At 44.3% G+C, this 24,513-nt stretch overlaps 1 protein-coding gene across 4 annotated transcripts in view; it reads left to right on the top strand.

The window, feature by feature from the left end:
• The window catches only part of LOC140198132 (uncharacterized), a 37,631-nt gene that overhangs the window by 6,830 nt on the left and 6,288 nt on the right, over window positions 1-24,513 (top strand). For 2 of the 4 annotated variants that reach the window (XM_072259082.1, XM_072259084.1), the window contains 2 exons: window positions 8,929-9,033; window positions 12,657-12,712. In XM_072259082.1, coding sequence (XP_072115183.1) covers window positions 8,929-9,033; window positions 12,657-12,712 — 161 coding nt within the window. Of the gene's footprint in view, window positions 1-8,928; window positions 9,034-12,656; window positions 12,713-12,773; window positions 12,887-24,513 lie in introns of all 4 variants that reach the window. The other 2 variants (XR_011886107.1, XM_072259083.1) reach the window with 2 other exon arrangements.

Raw genomic sequence — 24,513 nt, 5'->3', positions numbered from 1 at the left:
AAGTTGGATAGATTTTTACATAGTGGGGGAATTAAAGATTATGAGCAAAAGGCAGGGAGGTGGAGATGAGTCCATGGCCAGATCAGCCATGATCTTATTGAATGGCGGAGCAGGCTCAACGGGCCAGATGGTCTACTCCTGCTCCTATTTCTTGTGTTCTTGTGTCAACTGTGCTCAAAGTTCAGCCTTTCAAAAATAAATCATCACCCCAGCATCTGGAGGGGCAAATGTCATTGAAATAATGTTTAGTTATTGTCCATCACTAATTTTCCTTGAGAAAATGGTGGTGTGTTCCCTTCTTGAATCGCTGTAGTCCTTGTGGTGAAGGTGAAGGTACTCTCACAATGCTGCTGGAGAGGGTCTTCCGGGACTTAGACCCAGCAAAGTTGAAGTAATGGTGATGTATTTCTGTGTCAAAATGTTATGTAAATTTGTGAGGTGGGGGCAGGGGTGTGTGGAACATACAAGTATTCTCCTACATCTGCATAGTACCCTTGTCCTTCCTGGTGGGAGAAGCCTTGGGATTTGGAGAGGGAGTAGGAATAGACTCAGCAATAACTTAAATCGATAGATGGTACACACTGAAACTAAGTTAGTGTCTATGCAGATGTTGCAACAGTGTGAAGCAGATGTTTATACAGTGTAATGCCAGTGTGCATGCAGATGTTTATACAGTGTGATGCCAGTGTCTAGGCAGATGCTTATACAGTGTGATGTCAGTGTCTATGCAGATGTTTATACAGTGTGATGTCAGTGTCTAGTGTTACGTACCCCGTAACTGGGTTGCCAAACCAGCAGAAATGGATCACTCAGTTGGAGTCTGGATTACTGGAACTAAGAAAGTTTTATTAAAGAAATAAGCAACACAGTACTCTAATAGTAAGGATATAAATGCAACAGGTTAGCACTGAATAAACACACATGTACACAGAACTAGGATAATAGGATCAATCAAGCTCTATCGCAGTCTAGGGGTAAAATGTTCAATCACAAGTGACAGAGTTCAGATTAGTTCAGTTCGCAGTAATCGCTGTTGTGCTGTTGAAGAGAGAGAGAGAGAGAGAGCGAATGCTGATATTCGAATCGGATTCAACAGACCTTTGATATTCCTCGCAGTTAGCTTTCGGGCGAGCCCTTTGTAATGTCTTCTGAGGTCACCTACTGTGACCCCTCCATTTCAGATACCATCGCTCCTCGGCGGTGAACCCGGCACGCAGGCAAGGGTGGACACACACACCAGGTTCCCGCCGACCGTATCTTTCCACCCTGTGCGTCTATGGCTGGTCCCGCGACTAGCCCTCCAAAACTCCCACCGACCTGTGGGGGCACACCGCTTCCAGGGTCTCGTTACTTCATGGTGTCGTGTGTGGTGTCTGTTGCCTTAGCGAACCCGCCCCTTTTTATCCCCCCTGTTGGGGTATCACCTGTCCATCAGACTTCAAACAGTTCAGGGTTCAAAAGGAGCCAGTGTCTCCTTCCGTTAAACTCTCTCGTCTCTTCATTAACATTTCCAAATGCTCCTCCATTGTCTTACTTATCTCTCTCTCCTGAAGACAGGTGGCAGATCAACTGATGATCCCACTTGTGATAGCACAGGACAGTTAACATCTTAGTCTATGTGTACTTTTGTAACCCTCTTTTGTCACACCCCTCCCCTTTAAGGATTTTTACCGGGGTAAAAATTACAAGCATGAATACATTATTAGATACACACAAATATACATCTTCATCAGCTATTTGGCTAATACAGAGAATTTTAAGTTGTCAACACCTGACAGACAGTCAGCAATCACACTTTCTGTTCCTTTTATATGTGTTATTTTAATAATCCTCTCAACCCAGGCTCCGAATTAGCAGAATTCATAGTGGCCGAAAACACTAATGAATTGTGATCAATGTCACTTCTCAGTGGTTTTCGCCCCGGACACAGATAACAAGGGTCGTCCCATACCAATTTAGCATTCTTTGGCAAGGACTTTGTAAGAGGGTGGGTACTATCCACAAAGTGTTTTTTTTCTGCAAAACTTCCGATAGTACCCCACCACCCCCAAGAACCTTCTCAGGGCTCTCTTGTCTGTCGGGGTGGGGACTTCAGCGATAGCCCGCACCTTAGCTTGCATCGGAGCCAGCTGCCCCTGTCCTACCTCAAATCCCAGATAAGTGACTTTTTCGAGGCTGAATTCACTTTTTGCGAGGTTCACTGTCAGGCTGGCTTCAGACAGCCATTTAAACAGTGCCACAATGTGCTTTTCCCATGTGTCACTCCAGACCACTACATCGCCAATATACACTTCTGTGTTCTTTAGCCCGTTTGTCACTGAATTAATCATTCTATAGGGGTGTTGCTCACTAGGCTGACCTGGTGTGACAACGGCCCCATGTCCCAGCTCTTTGCATCGCCTCGGGACATCTAGACCTACGTGCGCGTGCCGTTTAATTAGCTTCATCAATGGCCTGCTTTGTTCGGGGGTTAGGTGAGAGACCTTATCAGCAAAACGGGTCAAAGCAATAGACATCTCCCATCTGGTCGGCACCACACTTATCTTTTCAAAATGGGTCCTCCTCTTATCAGGTGGCACCCTGGCCTCATGGATTTTCATGATATCACCAGCTAGATCTGATTTCTGATCGTTGTGGGCTTTTAACATGTTAATAGCCTCTAACTGTGTCAACTCACATCTGCAATAGTCAATAACATCCTTCCTCCTGTGCAGCCAGTAAACCTCTTTCATGATTCCACCGACTGTTTCCCTCCCCCCAAAATGTCCACCGAGGGGTATCTTGTGGGCCAGGTTAAGAATCTCATCCCTATAAATTTTTGGCACCATCCCCTGTTCCTCATCTGTGGGTACGATACTTGGTCTCCCTTTCTTCCATAGCACTCCCTCCTCCACACAATAGCCTACTGGCTCCCTTTTTAATCCTGCTTCAGAGAGAGCTGTCTCCGCCGAAACCATCAGCTCCTGCGCCTGTACAAATTCCTTCCTGGCTAATGCTAAGTCTGCCTCAGCTCCCTCACTTCCTCCTGTTTCACTACACTCCTTCTTTTCGCTTTCTACCTCCTCCTGGTACAAGGCTGGTAGAAACGTCTCAGCTAAATTTACTTCGGCAGCCTTTCTGGACACACGCCGAGTCGCTGCGCAAACGGGATGAACCTGTGAGTCCATGGGCGGCGCCTCACTGCTGGCAGGCTGACCTGTCAATTTCACTGCCGAGAACACAATTCCCCCCGCGAGGTCATTACCAAGTAAGACCTCCACGCCTTTCATCGGTAGTTCGGGTCTCACCCCTGTCATGACCGATCCGGAGACCAAGTCGCTTTGTAGGTGTATCTGGTGCAAAGGGACGGCCTCAGTCCCTTTCCCAATGCCTTTTATGACCCTGACATTCCCAGTCTCAGTCTCTGAACTAAACTCTAACACACCCTTTAATATCAGTGACTGACACGCTCCCGTGTCTCTCCAGATCCGTACTGGAACTGGGTTTAACCCCTCCTTCACCGACACCAATCCGGCCGAGATAAACCTCTCGCGCCCTTCCTGAACTTTGGCAGACCTTTCCTCTCCTAGCGGTTTGTTTACCAGCTCAATACAGCCAGTCGAAATCGCCGTTTTTCCTTTTCCCGTCTCCTTCTTTGGGGCAAAGCACCTGGACACAAAGTGTCCGACTTTCCCACAATTATAACAGACGACCCCAGGAGACTTCCTACCAAACTGCTCCTGGTCTACCTTATTCTTCTCACTAGTCCCCAGCTTACTTACTGACTTTTCTGGCGGACTCTCCCCGCCATCCTGACTACCCTTCTGGTAGCCTTTACTTGGGGCAAACTTCATTTTATGCGTCAACACATACTCATCCGCTATCTTAGCAGTTGCGGCTAATGTGGCTGCCTCTTTCTCATTGAGGTAGGGTCTCATACCTTCAGGGACACAACCTTTAAACTGCTCAATCAGGATCAGCTGTAGCAGTCTGTCATAATCCCCATTTACCCCCTTTGAGGTGCACCAATGCTCACAATATGTCTGCATCTCACGGGCAAACTCTAAATACGTGCGGTCCCCCTGCTTCCTCGCATTCCGGGACCTCTGCCGGTTTGCCTCCGGGACCAACTCATAAATCCTGAGGATGGCCTCTTTCACCACCTCATACCTCTGGGCATCTTCCGCGGACAAAGCTGAGTAAGCTTGTTGGGCTTTTCCTTTAAATACACTCCGAAGCAAAACAGCCCACTTATCCCTCGGCCAGTCCTGACTTGCAGCAACTTTTTCGAAATGGAGAAAGTACCGATCCACATCGGTATCATCAAATGGGGGAACCAGCCCAACCTCCTGGGTCGTCCTGAACCCTCCACCTTGGTTCGGCATGGGCCCCTGCTCTGCCATCATCTTTAACCTTTCCAGCTTGAATTCCCTTTCCCTCTGCCTCTCTTCTCGCTCCAACTGCCTCTCTCTTTCCTGCCGTTCTAACTGTTTCTCTCTCTTCCGCCATTCTAACTGTTTCTCTTTCTCTTCGTGTTCTAGCTGCCGTACCCGGAACTCGTGCTCGAGTCTCAGTTTTTCAATCTGCATCTGTACTGCGTCTTCACCAGGTTTTCCCATAGATACCACCCCCAGCTCCCCTTGGGGAAACACACCTTTAGATACATAGTGCTCTACGATAGCTCTGTGCATCTCCTCTCTCCTCATTGTCGACTTCCCCTTAACAAGATTCAACCGTTTGGCCACAGCTGCCAATTCCGCTTTCCTGGCCTCCTCTATTGCCTCCAAAGTCGGCACCTTTAGAAATTCTTCAGTCTCCATTTCTGCTGTTTGCCTTTTCTTTCTTTCAGGAATTTTTTAACCCAATCAATTTACCCCGTCCCAAATTTAGCGTTCGAAATTGCGGACGAGAACCCCACTTATGTTACGTACCCCGTAACTGGATTGCCAAACCAGCAGAAATGGATCACTCAGTTGGAGTCTGGATTACTGGAACTAAGAAAATTTTATTAAAGAAATAAGCAACACAGTACTCTAATAGTAAGGATATAAATGCAACAGGTTAGCAATGAATAAACACACATGTACACAGAACTAGGATAATAGGATCAATCAAGCTCTATCGCAGTCTAGGGGTAAAATGTTCAATCACAAGTGACAGAGTTCAGTTTGGTTCAGTTCGCAGTAAACGCTGTTGTGCCGTTGAAGAGAGAGAGAGCGAATGCTGATATTCGAATCGGATTCAGCAGACCTTTGATATTCCTCGCAGTTAGCTTTCGGGCGAGCCCTTTGTAATGTCTTCTGAGGTCACTGACTGTGACCCCTCCGTTCCAGATACGGTCGCTCCTCCGCGGTGAACCCAGCACCCAGGCAAGGGTGGACACACACACCAGGTTCCCGCCGACCGTATCTTTCCACCCTGTGCGTCTATGGCTGGTCCCGCGACTAGCCCTCCAAAGCTCCCACCGACTTGTGGGGGCACACCGCTTCCAGGGTCTCGTTACCTCGTGGTGTCGTGTGTGGTGTCTGTTGCCTTAGCGAACCCGTCCCTTTTTATCCCCCCTGTTGGGGTATTGCCTGTTCATCACACTTCAAACAGTTCAGGGTTCAAAAGGAGCCGGTGTCTCCTTCCGTTAAACTCTCTCGTCTCTTCATTAACATTTCCAAATGCTGCTCCATTGTCTTACTTATCTCTCTCTCCTGAAGACAGGTGGCAGATCAACTGATTATCCCACTGGTGATAGCACAGGACAGTTAACATCTTAGTCTATGTGTACTTTTGTAACCCTCTTTTGTCACAGTATGCAGGTGTTTACAGTGTGATGCCAGTGTCTATGCAGATGTTTATACAGTGTGATGCCAGTGTGTATGCAGATGTTTATAGTGTGATGTCAGTGTCTAGGCAGATGATTATACAGTGTGGTGTCAGTGTCTATGCAGATGTTTATACAGTGTGATGCCAGTGTGTATGCAGATGTTTATACCGTGTGATGTCAGTGTTAGTGTTTAGGGAGGTAGGTGGGCTGAGTTACTCTGGATTATGGAGTACTTCCTTTATCCATGCAAGTGGAAAGTAGGTTTGTATTTCACATATCTCTCTCTCCTGGATCAGGTGTGAAGAGACAAGTCACACTCTGATGCTTACCAGGCCTCTTACATGTCTGTGAAGCCACCAAACTATGTGGTTAGTTCCAGTGAGGTGTACTCACAGGATGTTGGTGGTGGAGCACTCAGACGTATACTGATCTTGAATGTCAAGAGTAGATGTTTAGATTCTTTTTTGTTGAAAATCTTACTTTTTTTACACCTTTGTATTTCTATTTATCAGTCTTGGCTCTGCATAGTAGCCTTTGAGTCGCTGACTTGCAACAGTGCTGCCTCAATGTTAACAGCAACACACCGAAGGGTTCCGGCTTGAAACGTCAACTGTAATCTTTCCCATAGATGCTGCCGGGCCTACTGCGTTCCTCCAGCATTTTGTGTGTTGCTCAGATTTCTGGCATCTGCAGATTTTCTCTTGTTTGTCAATGTTAATAGCAATCGCTTTCAGCTTACCTCTAGAGTTCAGCTTGGTTCTTTGGTTGGTACCAAGCCTGTGTTGGGGTCTTGAATGGAGTAGATCTGGTGACATTCGAACTTCCCATGCATCAGGACATTACGGGTGAGCAAGTGCGGCTTGGTAGCATGAGCAAGGAGAGCTTCCTGTGGTGGGTGGGCAAAGACTGGGCAGTAATGAGGAAGATTGGATTTCTCCTACTTTTTGGAACCTTGGCAATTTTTCACATGGCCTGGTGGATGCCAGTTGTACTCGTACTGGGGAGCTTGGCCAAAGCCACATGTAACTCTTGTCATCAGTACTATAACTGAGAGGTCCTGTAGTCTTTTTTGTGTCAGTGCTATCAGGCATTTTAAGTTGTTTAACATTGCAGATGGGAGTGAGATGCAGGAAAGTGACCAGAGTGGGAGAGGTTGTTGATTGTGCTGAGTGCTTTCCCAAGGCATTGGAAAGTTTCGACAAAGTCAATGGAGGAGAGACTGGATCTTATGGTAGACTGACAGTGTTCACAACTTTGCAGTTTCTTGCAGTCTTGAATTGCTATACCTGACAACAGATTTCTCTTAAATGGAGGGAAGGTATCAAGTATTAATGCTTTCGGTGTTCTTGTAAATCAATCACTAAAATATTAATATGCAGGTACGAGAAGCAATCAGAGAGATAGAGAGGATGTTGCTCTTTGTTGTAAGGGTGCAAAGTACAAAAATGACAGAGGCACAAAAGGCTGCAGGTCATAAACACGAAAAAATCTGCAGATGCTGGAAATCCAAATCAACACATAGAATGGGAGAGAAACTCAGCAGGTCAGGCAGCATCTATGGAAATTAACAAACATTTGATGTTTTGGGCTGAGACCCTTCTTCAGGTCTGGAAAGGAAGGGGGAAGATGAAAGAATAAGAAGGGAAAAAGGGAAGGAGGACTAACTAGAAGGTGATAGGTGAAGCCAGGTGGGTGGGACGGGTAAAGGGTTGATGAAGGAATCTAAGAGGAGATGAGTGTGGACCATAGGAGAAAGGGAAGGAGAAGGGGACCCAGGAGGAGGTGAGAAGCGGTAAGGGACAAAAGTGATCAATATTAGAAGAGGGGAAGGGGAGGGAATCTTTTTACTGGGAGAAGAAATCAATATTCAAGTCATCGGATGCTGGAATCTGATGCAAAAAGAAAACTATTGGGGAAACTTTGGGTCAGGCAGCATAAGTGGGATAAAGGATTTGTCAAAGTTTTGGGACAAGAACCTTGCATGAGGACTGGGGGAAAATGAAAGAGTCTCGCCACAGACGTACAGATCTCAGTTGTACTCTGGGTCTCCTTAAGGATACACTTACATTGAAGGAAGTGCAACAAAGGACTGACAAATTGATGGAAAACAGAAAACGCTCATCAGGGCAGTCTGCATCAATAGAGCAAGACACAAAGAATATTTCAGGTCCATAGCCTTTCATCAAAGTAAAGTTCTAAACACGGTGTGTTTTAAGTTGCAGAAGAGGGGTGAAGGCAAGGAAAAACAGGGAGTGTTTGTGGCTTGTGACTGAGGTGATTCTGGCTTGCTAATACCAGTTGTTCTATCTGTAGGAGGTGCACACAGAGAGAGATGTGAAAGGAACGTTACCAGAAATACAATGCTGGTTTATTTTGTAATTTATAGTAATTTTGTCTTCGTGCCTTTCAGTGAAAATTAACCTGTTTCTTACTCTGGTGTAATGAGTTAAAAGCAGTGTAGCTCCTGAAAATACTCAACTGGTCAGACAGCACCCGTGGAGGGAAAAGGACTGATAGTTGATGACCTTCCATCAGAACTGATCAGTTCTCACACCAAATGGAGAGCCTGATTATCTGAGATTGTTGAATTGGATATTGAATCCCAGGGGGTCGAATTCCTGATACTATCTGTCTTCATTGGAGCAGTGTAGAAGACAAAATGAAAAGTATGATTGGGTTGGAGGACTGATGTGACAGATAACTGGAAGCTCAAGATCACCCTTTCAGACTCAGTAAAGGTGTTCTGCAGAGTCATCCTCCAAAATGTGTTTGGTTCCTTCAATGTGGACTAGCTTTGAGGATAAAGAGAAAAATAAAACAAAATAGCTTGCATTTGAGGATGGGACATAGTTTTGGGATGGGGAGGGGTCATAGTTTAGGATTAACATCAAGGAGAATTTCCCCATTCTTTGTGTTGTGAACCTTTGGCTCCCTCTCAAAGAATTAAAAATTCTCAGTCAATGAGCATATTCAGAGGTCAGGCTGATAGTTATTTGGAAACCCAGGAGTAAGAGATAAGGGGTAGAAGAGTGAGTGAGTTAAGGTGGGTCATCAGTCAAGATATTGAATGGGCGTGATGGCTCAGGGCACCACAAAACTACTGCTGTGACGGTTCCTTCTGCTCTTGTACACAGCTACAGACAGGATCCCAGTGATAAAGAATGAATTCATTATTCCACCTGTTGTGTTCACTGCTGCTGTCATCATCATCTTGTGCCTTGTTGTGAAAACACGAAGAGGTAAGCAGGATGTAGTCTCAGGTAACCCGAAATGTGATGTGTCTGTCTTTGGATTGATTTTCATGAATATAATTAACACTGGGTGTTAATCTTAAGTGCTTTTTTTCATATTTCAAAAGTTAGTAAGAATAATTGCTTCATTGAAAATAATATTTAACTTTTCCTGATGACTATTCGTTAGAAAAATAGACTCATTGACCACTTTATTATGTACACCTGTACAGCTGCTCATTCTTGCAAAGATCTTTCACCTACGCTCTCTCCGCCAGAGAAAGCAGGATCTCCCAGTGGCCACACATTTTAATTCCACATCCCATTCCCATTCTGACATGTCTATCCACGGCCTCCTCTACTGTAAAGATGAAGCCACACTCAGGTTGGAGGAACAACACCTTATATTCCGTCTGGGTAACCTCCAAACTGATGGCATGAACATCGACTTCTCTAACTTCCACTAATGCCCCACCTCCCCCTCGTATCCCATCTGTTACTTATTTTTATACACATATTCTTTCTCTCACTCTCCTTTTTCTTCCTCTGTCCCTCTGAATATACCCCTTGCCCATCCTCTGGTTCCCCCCCCCCCCTTGTCTTTCTTCCCGGACCTCCTGTCCCATGATCTTCTCGTATCCCTTTTGCCTATCACCTGTCCAGCTCTTGGCTCCATCCCTCCCCCTCCTGTCTTCTCCTATCATTTTGGATCTCCCCCTCCCCCTCCAACTTTCAAATCCCTTACTCACTCTTCCTTCAGTTAGTCTTGACGAAAGGTTTCGGCCTGAAACGTCGACTGCACCTCTTCCTAGAGATGCTGCCTGGCCTGCTGCGTTCACCAGCAACTTTTATGTGTGTTGCTTGCAAAGATCTAGTTGGCCAGTCTCATGTGGCTGCAACTCAATGTATAAAAGCAAGCAGATGTGATCTAGAAGTTCAGTTGTAGTTCAGACCTAACATCAGAATGGGGAAGGAATGTGATCTAAGTGGCTTTGGCTGTGGAATGATTGTTGGCGCCAGGCGGGGTGGTTTGAGTATCTCAGAAACTGCTGACCTCCCGGGATTCTCATAGTCTCTAGAGTTTACCGAGAACGCTATGAGAAACGTAAAAACGCCCAGTGAGCGGCAGCTCTGTGTGTGAAAATACTTTGTTAATGAGAGATGTCAGAGGAGAATGGGCAGACTGGTTCAAGCTAACAGGAAGGCGACTGTAACTCAAAGAACCATGCGCTACTACAGAGGTGTGCAGAAGAACATCTCTGTCCGCACAACATATTGAACATTGAAGTGGACGGGCTACAGCAATGGTGGCCGCCCTATTAATTTATTTAGTACCCTGGTAAAGTGTTTACTGAGTGTTTTTCCCATAGTCACTTTTCAACTAGTGTATTACATCACACCAGAGTCACCATTTAAGCACTCAGTGAGATGATTGTGTGGGTGTGGACTCCAGCACAGGGATTGGAGAAGAGGAATTTCCATTATCCCCTTCCAATTAAATTGTGACTAATCTATATCCGAACTTCATTGAATTTTCTTTGTTGTAGATGAGAATTTAATTGGTGGCCAAACACCCACAGAATTTGGATGGAGAGTTCGGTTTCTCCATCTCGACCATGTGAAAGTACATTTTCTGGCATCAGCTTGAAATATGCTCGAGCTCAAATTTTAAAGATACCCTCTTGCATTGGTCAGCATTCTGATCCCACCCCATATCCATCCAGCTCAATGCATCCCAGAAGAAATAGAAGAAATTATTCATATTATTTATTTTTATTACAAATATAGACTTCACTCATAATTTTAAAAATACCCAAAGGAAGAAACACTGCAAAAATGAAATGTTAACATTTGTGGCCAGTATCTACAGTAAACTTAAAAGAAAAACACAGTTTTCTTCTCTAGAGTTCTTTATCATTTCCCTCCAATTTTCATTTCCACATCTCTGCACTTCCAAATATTCAGTATTAAACAGTCCATGTTGTAGAAATGTACATACATATGAAGTTCCTGGTTGCTTCAGCAAACACAATGTTCAATGTTTACAATTTATTTGTTGTTTGCTTCAAGTGGGACAAAATAGAAAATCCCATTTTACAAGCTTTGAATTCTGGTGTAATGCAAAGAATGGCTCAAAACTGTTAGCCTGTGGAATCTCGGCCACCCTAAACCTAAGCTGTCAAAGTCTCACAGAGCCAGCACTGGAGGGTGTGCAGCAGTTCCAGCTGTTCAGCGTTCCAGACTTCCCTTTAGTTAACATCAATGAGAAATTCGTAAATTTTAAGACCAACAATTGATCATTACTGCAGGAAGGTTATCTGCTATCTTCCAGTAAGCGCTCACATCTACGGTGATGAAGTGCTTTGAGAGGTTGGTCGTGGCTAGAATGAACACCTGTCCCTGGACTTACTGCAACTTACTCCTAGCCACAATAGACATGATTTCAATGCAGCCTTGGATCACCTGGACAATGCAAATACCAATGTCAGGATGCTGTTTATTGACTACAGCTTAGCATTTAACACTACCATTCCTACAGTTCTGCTTGATAAGCTACAGAATCTGGGCCACTGTACCTCCCTCTGCAACTGGATCCTTGACTTGCTCACCAGAAGACCACAATCTATGCAGATTGGTAATAATATCTCCACCTCACTGGTGCTCCACAGGGATGTGTGCTTAGCCCACTCTCCCCATTCTCTCTACACACGTGACTGTGTGGATAGGCATAGCTCAAATTCCATCTATAGGTTTGCTGGTGATACAACCATTGTTGGTAGAATCTCAGGTGGTGATGAGTGGGTGTACAGGAGTGAGATATGCCAACTAGTGGAGTGGTGTCACAGCAACAACCTGGCACTCAATGTCAGTAAGACCAAAGAGCTGATTGTGGACTTCAGGAAGGGTAAGAAGAGGGAACACAAACCAATCCTCACACAGGGATCAGAAGTGGAGAGAGTGAGCAGTTTCAAGTTTCTAGGAGGGAATATCTCTGAAGACCTGGCCTGAAACATTTTGATGCAGCTACAACGAAGGCAAGAGAGCGGCATATTTCACTGGAGTTTGAGGAGGTTTGGTTTGCCAACTAAAACACTTGAAAACTTGTACAAATGTGCTGTGGAGAGCATTCTGACTGGCTGCATCAGCATCTGGTATGGGAGGGGGTGCTTCTGCACAATATGGAAATAGGTTGCAGAAACTTGTAAAATTAGTCAGCTCTATCATGGGTACCAGCCTCCGTAGTATCCAAGACATCTTCAAGGAGCGGTGCCTTGGGAAGGCACCCATCATTAAGGATCCCACCATCCATGACACGCCCTCTTCACATTGTTACCATTGGGAAGGAGGTACAGGAGGCTGAAAACACACATTCAGTTATTCAGGATTTGCCATCCGATTTTGAAATGGACATTGAACCCACTACCTCACTACTTTTTTTAATTCTGTTATTTTGTACTACTTACTTTAACATTTAATAGACAGTATATATACTTAATGTAACTCCAGTTTTTCCTCTATATTTATTTATCATGTATTTCATCGTACTGCTGCCATAAAGTTAACAGATTTCACGGCATATGCCAGTGATGTTAAAGGCGATTCTGAAGATTAACAATTGTTTTCCTCCCTAGTCTGTAAAGGATCTCAGCAACAAAAGGAAGAGCAGCATACTACGCAGGATCACTGGGTGAGTGAAATAGCTTTCCTGGTACTTGGAAATTTATTCAAATCTTTTCCAAATCTCGTAGGAGTACAAACACAATTCTTGGCTGCTCCATGTTCTGACGTATAGACTCTGTATCCTGATTGACAGAGAATAAGGAGAAGAATATATCAGGAAAGATTGGGTGTGATTAGACAGGTGAGTTTTCTTATAGAATTAACTTGAAAAGAAAAAAGTGTAATAGAGCAATTACTGGCAAATAAACTTTAACTAAGAATACGTAATGGAGTGGCACACACAAAATGCTGGAGGAACTCAGCAGGCCAGGCAGCATCTATGGAAAAGACAACAGTCGATGTTTCAGGCCAAAACCCTTTGGCAGGGCTGGTGTAATTAAGCAATGCCCTCTGTATGTAGGTGACTCGAAAATGGAGGTGAATCAGACTGCTCGCCATAGAAAGGAAGAATGTTTTTCATTTTTCATTGTTATGCAATGCAACAACGTATCAGGATCTCAGGATCTTAAAGATGAGAAGGACCAAAAGCAAAATAGTGTGAATGCTGAAAATATGAAATAAATACAAAAGGACACTGGGAATGCTCAGCAGGTAAGGCAGCGCCAGTGGAGAGAGAAATAAAATTTATGTCAATGATTCTTCATCAGTGTCTTCTGATGTCTTGCTTTTCAGTAAGAAAAACAATCATCCCACATGGTTCATAATTACATTTGTTTCATGATCACTTTTATTTTTGTGTTTTTTTTAAAAATCCTAGATTATCTCTTATGATAGGTAACTATCGAAATGAAAGTACAAGAACTGATTCAGTGTAGAAACAGCCATTCAGCCCATGTAGTCTACAGTGTTCCTCCCCATTCTGCCCACCTGCTCTCAGCTTCCCTGTATATCTTTCCAATCCCTTTCTCTATCCGATATCTCTCCCAGAATATCCCTGCAATTTCCCTCCAACACAGCCTGTGATGATGAGTCCCATGTTCTAACCCCTCGCTGGGTATTTAGTTTGTGGGATGTATGACTGACAGTCTGGAGTAAGGGGGGGGTGTGCTGGATGCATTTCTCCACATCCATCCATTCCACCTGACTTCTCTCCTCCACTAGAAATTATCCTCACTCTAGTCTTTTCCCGCCGATTTGTTCTGGTTCCCTTTTTTATGTAAATAATTTGTACATCCTCCAGTGCCTCTGCCTTTTTAAAAAAAAATAATCATGGAGCCCAGGTCAGTGCAAACTGAGTGCGATCTTGTGAAAAGTTTAACATAACTTGACTGATATTAACTCCTACATCGGAGGACAGAAATACTGCTTGGTCAGCTGGTTTTCTTGTTTTAGTGCTGTTTTCAGTCTTCACTTTACCAGTATATCTGATCTCTTTTCTCTTCTATCCCATTCAGAGTGTACCTGATGTTTCTAATTTACTTCCAAAGGCCATCACTTCATTACCCTTTGTTAAATCTCATTCCCCACTACTCGTCCTGTATTCATACCGAACATTGTATTATATTAAGATTTTCCATAATTTTAGCCATGACCTCTAATTTGCTCATCATTATCATCACTATGTGCCGTATTGTATTGACATGGGAAATCATGGTCCTATTCATGACCATGATTGTTTTTGGCAAATCTTTCAACAGAAGTTGATAGCCATTCCCTGCTTCCGTTCAGGTCTTTACAAGACGGGTGACCCCAGCCGTTATCAATAATCTTTGGAAGTCGTCTGCCCGGCGTCAGAGGTCACATAACCAGGGCTTGTATAGGCACCAGCTGCTCATACGACCACCCACCATCTGATCCCATGGCTTCATGTGACTCTGATCCGGGCAGCTAAGTAGCTGCTACAGCTTGCTCAAGGGTGACCTGCAGGCTAGCAGAGGGAAGCAGTGCCTTACACCTCCTTTGATAGAGATGTACCTCCACCCCGCCACCCCGCCACCCACTAATTTGATATCACCTGCAAATCGTGACAATCAGTATTTATTCCTAAGTACATATCCTTAAAGTAAATTATCAAGAGCAATTCTCCCACCATCGGTGTCTTCCACTGTCTTCCCTTTAACTCTGCCCTCAGCTTCCTAACTTTTGGCCAATTCACTGTCGATTCAATGCTTCTCCATTTGTCTTTACCTTCACTTCGAAGTTCAAATTTAAAGTAAATTTATTACCCAAGTACATACATGTCACCATATACTACCAAGAGATTCATTTTCTTGTGGGCATTCATAGTAAATACAAAGAAACATAATAGAATCAATGAAAAACCACACACAACAAAGACAGACAGACAACCAAAAGGCAACAAACTGTGCAAAAACAAAAAAGAAAAATAAGTAAACAATAAGCAATAAATATTGAAGTTATGAGTTGCAGAGTCCTTAAAAGTGACTCCAGAGGTTTTGGAATCAGTCAGGGGGGACTGATATTTATCACGGTTAATATGATCACCCGTTGTTGAACAACTTGTATCTCCCACAAGGAGGCTGTAGTAGGAACCATGACTGAGGCTTTAGATCAGGGGTTCCCAACCTTGGATCTATGGACCTCTTGCTTAATGGTATTAGTCCTCGACTTAAGAAAGGTTAGGAACCACTTGTATATGATTTTCTTATACAAATGTGGATGGGATTGGTAAAGTTTCTGATCCATTATCGTTACGAGTTTTGACCCACCAGGGACATTAACAATAAGAGATTCATTTTCATTCAGATTCATTTTCTCCAAGGGTTGAGATGTCACACTAGATCTGGTAGTGGCTGTCACTTGTGTAATTGTCTTGACATGGTAGCACAGTGCTTTAGAGTGCCTGCTGTAAGGTCAGGTTCAATTGCCACTGCCGTCTCTCAGGTGTTTTGTATGTTTGCCACTCGACTGTGTGGATTTCCTCCTGGTGCCCCAGTCTTCTCCAATGCAAGCTACATATTTCACTTTATGTTTCAATGTACATGTGACAAATGAAGCTAATGTAATCCACTCTGAGGAGGTGCAGCAAGCAGTGGTGTTCTGTGTGGTCACGGAAGCGTGTCAAGTGAAAATGTGCCTGGGTGGTTACTGCAAGAGATACAACCGGGTTAAAAGCAGATTCAAGATTCAAGATTGTTTAGTGCCATTCCCAGTACACACATGTGTAGGAGAATAAAATAATTGTTGCTCCAGATCTGACACAGCACAAAAACACACACAATTAGATAAAAAACGCAATAATAGAGGAATATAAATACACATTAGCTTATATAGATCGATTGATTGTATGTCCATAAAATAACACTAGGCACAAGAGTGTCTATACGTAAGGAGACTGACAGGAAATGATAAAGTAGGGGGTTTGGTTAGTATGTGAAGGTTCAGCCTTACAGCTTGGGGAAAGCAAATTGCTTTTGAGACTGGTGGTCCTGCCGTGTATGTTATGTAGCCTCCTCCCTGATAGGAATGGGGCAAGCGGTCCTTCAGGATATTCCTGGCCGTTTTCTGGCACCTTTCTGTCCCTGATGGCAGATGAGCTCGTGCCAGTGAATTGGGCAGTTTGACTTGCTGTTGCAGAGCCTCCCTTTCTGCCGCAGTGCAGTGTCTGTGCCGTCTGTTAGGATACTCTCTGCTATGCATCTGTAGCCTGTGAGTAGTGAGGTGCATGGTCCATCCCTCTTCAGCCTCCTCACAAGGGACAGGTATTGCTGAACTTTCTAGATTGTGTAGGGTGTAGGATGTATTCTGGGGCCATGAGAGGTTGCGGTTTCCACTGCTGTGCTGCCGCTGTAAAGAGAAGTGTGAGTTCTCCTGAAATTGATAACCATCTCCTAAGTCTTGTTATCATTAAGGAAAAGGTTATTTGCAGCTTCAACTTCACAGGAAATAAATGTTACAAGGTGCATAAAGTTTACCTCAAAAAATGAAAAAGTATATTGTGCTAAGTTAAAGTGTGAGTTTACCGATAGAAATCAGTTAGTACAAAGATAGGCATGGTCTCTTTGTACTTGTGGCAGCCGCACCTGAAATGTCAATTTGTTCCTACATTGTTAACTTTCAATGCTCTTCCATCAGTTTACCACAGCTGGTTCACATTAACTTAGCACGTTAGTCTTTGGACTCAGTATGAAATTCAAATTTCACGGCCTTTACACCGTTCCCTTCTTTGCTTTCTCTCTCATTCTCTAACAGCAGCTAATAATCTATCAGCCACACAGCTTAGCACCATGGCGATCATGAGCTAACCCTGTCAGACATTCTCCCTTTGTCCTTTGCATTCCTTCCCCCATCCTCACTGACTTAAACCTAACTTGTTGTCTCACTTTTACCAAGGGTCTCTGACCTGAAACGTTAGCGCTGCTTCTCTTTCCATGGATGCTACCCGACTCGCTGAGCGTTTCCAGCATTTTCTGATCTTAACTCTAATTTGATGTTAAAACCTAGTCCCATTAGGGTCCTCACTAATATTTAATTCTTAACATGAAGTTGCTGTATTTTCAACGTAAATGCAAATTATTCACAAGTCACCTATTTGGAATGGGGTAAACAATACTGCAAAGATATCAAAGCATGCCCCTGACACAGCACTCAAGCTTAAACGCTCAGAAAGGCAGGAATGAAGCTCTAGAGCTCTGGTGCAACAGGTAGACTTTAACTTCAATAGTTGTGCAGCGGACAGTATATTGACTGGTTGCATCAGAGCCCGGTATGGAAACACCAATGCCCTTAAACGGAAAAGCCTACAAAAAAGTGAATGCAGCCCAAAGTCCCCTCGCCCCCACCACCAGCACTGCCATTGAGTACATTTACATTTCTGGGTGTTTTGATAGTTTTGTAACATTCTTAATCTTATAACATACCTACAGAGAGGTAAGAGGTGAAGCACATGGACTGCAATAATCTTCCCCTTAGGATGTCCATGTTCTCAGGTTGAATTTATTGCCTTGTGCAAGACGGTGCTGGTGAACCATGGCGAGGTTTTGCAGGCTGCTTTCGAAGCTTGTAAATATGCCTCTTTTGAATTACTCTCACTGCAATTTCCCTTGAGGCAACATACTATTGATCTGTCTTAAGCAAATTCATTTCAGTAAGCAATTTCACGATCTTTTGAAGGATTTGCCGGACTTCACTCTCAAGCATGCAGGTATGGGACATTTAAGTAGATGAAGGTACATCACCATAGCTGGAAGAGATGGAGTTGGAGAGGACTCCAAGCCAGGTTAAAGTGCAAAGGAATGAAACACCCTCTACCCTGCATCTTGTTAGCAAAGGTACAGTCAGTGGAGAACAATATTGAGAACCTAGGGGCAAGATTGCTGCATCGGAGGGATATGAGGGATTGCAGCATTCTGTGTTTCACGGAGACATGGCTCACTCTAGACACACCAGATGCTTTGGCAAGACCCAAAGGCTTCTCGATACTCAGTATGGATTGAACAGCTGATTTGGAGAAGACAAAAGGTGGGGATTTGTAATTCATGATAAGCTCTTTGTAGCACTTGGATGTGGCAGTTTTGTCATACTCTTATTCCCCTGACCTGGAATATCGAACAATTAAGTGCCAACCATTCTACAAGAGTACCTCCATGATCCTGACTGCAGTTTACATACTGCCAAAAGCTGAAGTTAATCAGGCACCCAGGAAGTCTGCCGTCACTACACATTTTAAATAATAGTCAGGAACTTCATTCAGGCTTGTTTGAAGAAATCTCTGCACAATTATCATCAGTACATAACCTGCAGCACCAGGGGTTTCAGCACACTAGACCACTGCTATACTAAGGTAAGGAATGCCTCTGTTCCATGCCCAGACTGCGTGTTGGGAAATCTGATCATTTGGCTGTTCTTCTGCTACCTGCATACAGGCAGAGGCACAAGAGCAAGACCCCAGAGATAAGGACCACAAAGATTGCAGACAGGTGAGCAGTTATGGGATTGCATTTGAAGAAGATGGTGCCAGTGAACAACATGACCAAAGATGACATCCTTCAGACAGTTCACAAAGCTGCTTCTTTTTCTTCCTCTTCTTCTTTCAAATGTGATTCTGCTACTACTGAATCCTGTGATTTACATTTTGCTGGTGTGCTTTTGGGCTGATGGAGCGATCTGGTGTTTCCTGTCTCCAAGGGAGTTTAGTGAGGTCTTAGGTGCAGTGCGTAGTCTGGACGACAAGAGACGTGGATGTGGGACGTGAGCCCACGATCGATTCCATTTCTCGCTGATCCCACCAATTAAACCATCGAGTCAGATTGAAATCAATGAAATGAGCAGGTGCTCAGTGCCATATGCCTGCGTTTGACCGGGTCTCTCTCCTTCGCTCTCACTACTGCGGGAGGAAGGTGCCTGCATTCGACTAGTCTCTCTCTCGCTCTTGCTCCTTGCTCCCAGAAGAAGGTGCCTGTGGTTGATTTCTCTTTCTCTCTCTCTCTCTCTCTCTCTCTCTCTCTCTCTCTCTCTCTCTCTCTCTCTCTCCCCCCCTCCCTCCCTCCCCCCTCCCTCCCTCTCTCTCTCGTTGCTGCCCGAGGATGGTGCTGGAGTCCTGGGTTTTGAGCAAGGTTTAATTGATGCAGTTAGGGGGTTGGACTCTGCCGTTCATATTGTATATGTTTCTGATGTCTGGTTACCCCTTTTCTATTTCTGTATTGGTTGGTTTAGATTGGGGCGGGCTGTCTCTGCAGCCTGCAACCAATGAATGATACAGCATTAAATTAAACCGAGCTAAACTAAACTGAGGATTCCTCAACTGTTTCAATGACGTTGAGGTTTGATGTTTTATATTCTGCAGTTTTTGCTGCATGCGCAATTTGTTCAATTTTTGTGCATTAGATGTTTGATTTTGTTTTGGAATGGGTTCCATGATGCTTCTTTGTTTCATGGCTGTCTGCAGGAAGATGAATCTCAGGGTTGTATACTGCACATACACTTTCATAATAAATGTACTTTGAATTTTTGAATCTTTAGAACAAAGGGAATATCTCTGATAGGCTGAGTTATTGTTGCAATCAGAAGCACATAAAGCTTCTTTGTCGGTGTCACACATCACAGATAACAGGGCTGTAGGACATGCCTTGTTAATAGAGAGTATTCTGCCCTCGCTCAAGAGGGGGGAGACTGAAAATCTGGCTGAGTGGTGCCATAACAACAAACTCTTTCTCAATGTCAGCAAGACCAAACAGCTGATTATTGACTTCAGGAGAAGGAAACCAGAGGTCCATGAGCCTGTCCTCATCAGAGGATCAGAGGTGGAGAGGGTCAGCAGTTTTAAATTCCTGGGTGTTATTATTTCAGAGGGCCCAGCACGTAAGTACCATTATGAACAAAGCCTGGCAGGGCCTCTGCTTCCTGAGGAATTTGTGAAGATTCAGCACCTAAAACTTTGCCAAACTTCTACAGATGTATGGTGAAAAGTATGTTGATTGGCTGCATCATGGATCACCAATGCCTTTGAATAGAAAATCCAACAAAAAGTAGTAGATACAGCCTAGTCCATCACGGATAAAGCCCTTCCCACCATTGAGCACGTCTACATGAAACATTGTCACAGGAAAGCAGCATCCATCACCAGAGATTCCCACCACCCAGGGCATGCTCTCTTCTCACTGTCGCCATCAGGAAAAAAGTGCAGGAGCCTCAGGACTCACATCACTAGGTGCAGGAACAGTTATTACCACTCAACCATCACACCAAAGGGGATAACCACTTAACTTCCCTTGCCCCATTATTGAAATGTTTCCACAACCAATGGACTCGCCTTCAAGGACTCTTCATCTCATGTTGTCAGTTCTTGTTGCGTATTTATTTATAATTAGTTTATTTTCTTTTCATATTTGCAGTTTGTTGTCTTTTGCACTCTGTTTGAGCACCTAAGCGGTCTTTCATTGATTCTGTTATGGTTGTTATTCCATGATGGATTTATTGAGTATGCTTACAAGAAAACAAATCTTAGGGTTGTGTAGGGTGACATGTATGTACCTTGATAATAAATTTACATTGAACTTTGAACAAAAGCTTTTTCAGATATGGAAAAAGAAAAAGAGGTGCAAGGGTGGATATCAGACTATAGAAAATGATGTTCGAGAGGTACTAATGGAGGCAAAGAAATGGTGGACGCTTCAAAAGTATTTTGCCAGTTTGCCTAATTCAGTGCTTGAGAAAATGTTGGCGTCTTTATAACACAGAACATAGAAATTTACAGCACATTACAGGCCCTTTGGCCCACAATGTTGTTCCGACCATGTAACCTACTCTAGAAACTGCGTAGAATTTCCCTACCACATAGCCCTCTAGTTTTCTAAGCTCCGTGTACCCATCTAAGAGTCTCTTAAAAGACCCTATTGTATCTGCCTCTACCACCATTGCTGGTAGTGCATTCCATGCACCCACTACTCTCTGTCTGAAAAACTTACCCCTGACATTCCCGTGGTACCTGTTTCCAAGCACCTTAAAACTATGCCCCCTTGTGTTAGCCATTTCAGCCCTGGAGAAAAAGCCTCTGGCTATCCACACGATCAATGATGGACAAGGTTTCGCGATGCTTGAGACACATGATATAGTAGGCCAAAGTCAGCATGGTTTCCTTAAGGGGAAATCTTTCCTGACAAATCTGTTGGAATTCTTTGAGGAAATAACAGACAGGATAGACAGTGGAGTATCAGTAGAAGCTGTTTACTTTTATTTTCAGAAGGACTTTGACAAGGAGCTGCACATGAAGCTGTTTAACAAGATAAGAGCCCATGGTATTACATGGATACTAGCATGGATCGAGCATTGACTAACTCCAAGAGGCAAGGAGTGGAAATAAAGGGTGCCTTTTTTCGGTTAGCTGCCAGTGACTAGAGGTGTTCCAGAGGGTTTGGTATTGGGACCGCTTTTTTCACATTATATGTGAATGATTTGAATGATGGAATTGATGGCTTGGTTGCCAAGTTTGTAATCAAAACAAAGATAGGTAGGGAATCTGCAGAAGGAATGGACAAAGAAGCGGCAGATGGATTATAGTGTAGGGAAGTGTACGGTCAAGCTTCTTTCATAGAAGGAATAAAGGCATAGTCTATTTTCTAAACAGGGAGAAAAATTCAAAAATCAGAATTGGCAGTCCTCGTGCAGAATTCCCAAAAGGTTAATTTCCAGGCTGAGTTGGTGATGAGGAAATTTTGAGAGGACTAGGATATAAAAGCAAATACATAGGTCATGCTGATGTTTCATACAGTATTGACCAGACTGCACTTGGAATATTGTGAGCAGTTTTGGGCCCCTTACCTGAGAAAAAATGTGTTAACATCGGAAAGGATTCAGAGGAGGTTCACAAAATTGATTCTGGGAATGAAAGGGTTAACATAGGAGGAGCATTTGATGGCTCTAGGCCTGTATTTATCTGGAGTTTAGAAGAATGTGATGGCATCTCATTGAAACCTATTGAATATTGAAAGGCCCAGATAGAGTGGTTATGAGGAGGATGTTTCCGGTAGTGGGTGAACCTAGGACCAGAGGGCACAGCCTCAGGCTAGAAGGATATCAATTCAGAACAGAGATGAGGAGGAATTTCTTCAGCCAAAGGGTGGATAATCTGTGGAATTTATTGCCAAAGATGGCTGTGGAGGCCAATTTGTATTTAAATCAGGGATTGATAGTTTCTTGATGAGCGAGGACATCAAAGGTTATGAGAAGACAGGAGAATGGGATTGAGAGGGATAGTGAATCAGCCATGATGAAATGGCAGAGGAGACTTGGTGGGCTGAATGGCCTAACTCTGCTGCTATAACTTATGATTTCCTCTCTGGGAGACCACAGTCTGTGCAGATTGGAAATCACATCTTCATCTCGCTGAAAATCAGCACTGGCAAAACTCAGGGATGTGGGCTTCCCCAATTGCTCTACTCTCTCTATACCCTGCCATCAGGCAAATACTTCCTTCCCCCTCCCTACCCCACTCATTCTCTCTTTTCTCATTCCAGAGTCTGGTTACCCTCTCACCCCTTCTCTTTCCCCACACTCATAGTCTACCCAACACCTCTCTCTGGTTCCCCACCTCCCTCACCATATTCCAAGGTCCACTGTCCACTGTCTTCTTAAGCCCTTTGCCTCTTCCACCTATCACCTCCCTCCTTCTTACATCATCCCCACACCCCGTCCACCCACTATTCCCCTCACGGTCTCATCTATCACCTGCTGGTTTGTGTTCCACCCCTCCCCCACCCTTTATTTGGGCTTCTGCCCCCCCCTTCCTTTCCAGCCCTGATGAACAATCTTGCCTCGAAACATCAACTGTTTATTCCCCTCCATGATGATGTCTGACCAGCTGAGTTCTTCCGGTATTTTGTGTGTTGCTCCAGATTTCCAGCATCCACAGACTCCCCCTTCCCCTACCTATCTCAATATTCCCATTATCATTCACCCACTCCCATTCCCCCCCCACCAGTCACCTCTGACCCCTGTTGCACTCCTCCACTTCTCCTCTATACTCGTTACCTCACCACTTCACTTCCAGTGCTGATGCAAGGTTTTACCACAATACGCCGGCATCTCACCCACCGCAAACCCCAATGATGCTGCTTCACCTACTGACTGCACCCAGCCGATTCTTCATCCAAATCCGAGGTCTGCAGTCTGGTGGGTCCCAGACTTCAGAGCGCCTATCAGACAGTGGCAACGCTAGACTACGCTCACAGAGCAGTTACTGAGTGAACCTTCGCCCTCTCCTGAACATGTCTCTCTCTTAAGTCCATTGGTCTGTGTTTTCAAGCTTTTGGATCTTCTGCCTAACAAAGAGAGGAGAAGAGGGAATGTCCAAGGTGTGATGATTATGTTGGCTACTTTCCCAGAGCAGCAGGAAGTGTAGATGGAGTCAGTGGAGTGGAGACTGATTTTCATGATGCGTTCAGAGGTCCCTGTAGTTTCTTGCAGTCTTGGGCAGAGCAATTGCTTACACTAAGTTCTGATAAATTTGGATGCTTTCTGTGGCGTATTTGTAGGAATTGACAGGAGTCATGTGTCATCAGTGAATTTATAGATGGTAATACACACAAAATGCTGGAGGAACTCAGCAGGCCAGGCAGTGTCTATGGAAATGAGTACACAGTCAATGTTTCAGCCGGAGACTTTCCCCTGTTTGTGATTCAAATTTATAAATGATGTTTGAGATGTTTGTCTAACCTCATCCTCATCGGGAGGCATTGCAGATGAGTGTATGCAGGACAGAGCAGAGGGCAAAGCACACATCTTTGAGGAGCACCCTTGTAAATTACCATCAAGGAGCATATTTTGCACTGCCTCCCGATGAGGATGTCAAGGATCCAGTTGCAGAGCGAGGAACAGAGGCCCAGACTTTGAAGCTTGTTGATTGGTGTTGAGGGGATGACGGTGCTAAACACTGATCGGCAATCGATAAACAGCAGTCTGACGTCAGTCTTGTTGTTGTCCATGTGGTGCAAGGCTGAGTGGAGAGCCAGTGACATTGTGCCCACTGTAGATATGGTGGGGTGGTAGACTAGTCACAGTGGGTCCAGGTCTTTGCACTGGCTGAACTTAATTCTAGCCAGGACCAACAAATCAAAGCACTTCATCACAGTAGATATGAATGCTACTGGGGTAGTCATTGAGGTAGTGCACCCTGCACCCAGGTTGCCATGAGTCTGCTATTCTGGATTGGGTGTTGTGCAGTGAACCAGAATCAATTAGAGAGCTTAATGTAAAAGAACCCTAAGGGTAAAGCGATCATACTATGATTGAATTCACCCTGAAATTTGAGAGGGAGAAACTAAAGGCAGATATATCAGTATTTACTGTGGAATAAGGGGAATTATAGTAGCATGAGAGAGGAGATGGCCAGAATTGATTGGAAAAGAACAC

The sequence above is a fragment of the Mobula birostris genome, chromosome 5 (genome assembly GCF_030028105.1).
Source record: "Mobula birostris isolate sMobBir1 chromosome 5, sMobBir1.hap1, whole genome shotgun sequence".
Lineage (NCBI taxonomy): Eukaryota > Metazoa > Chordata > Chondrichthyes > Myliobatiformes > Myliobatidae > Mobula > Mobula birostris.
This window is presented reverse-complemented; position numbering and strand designations above follow the sequence as displayed.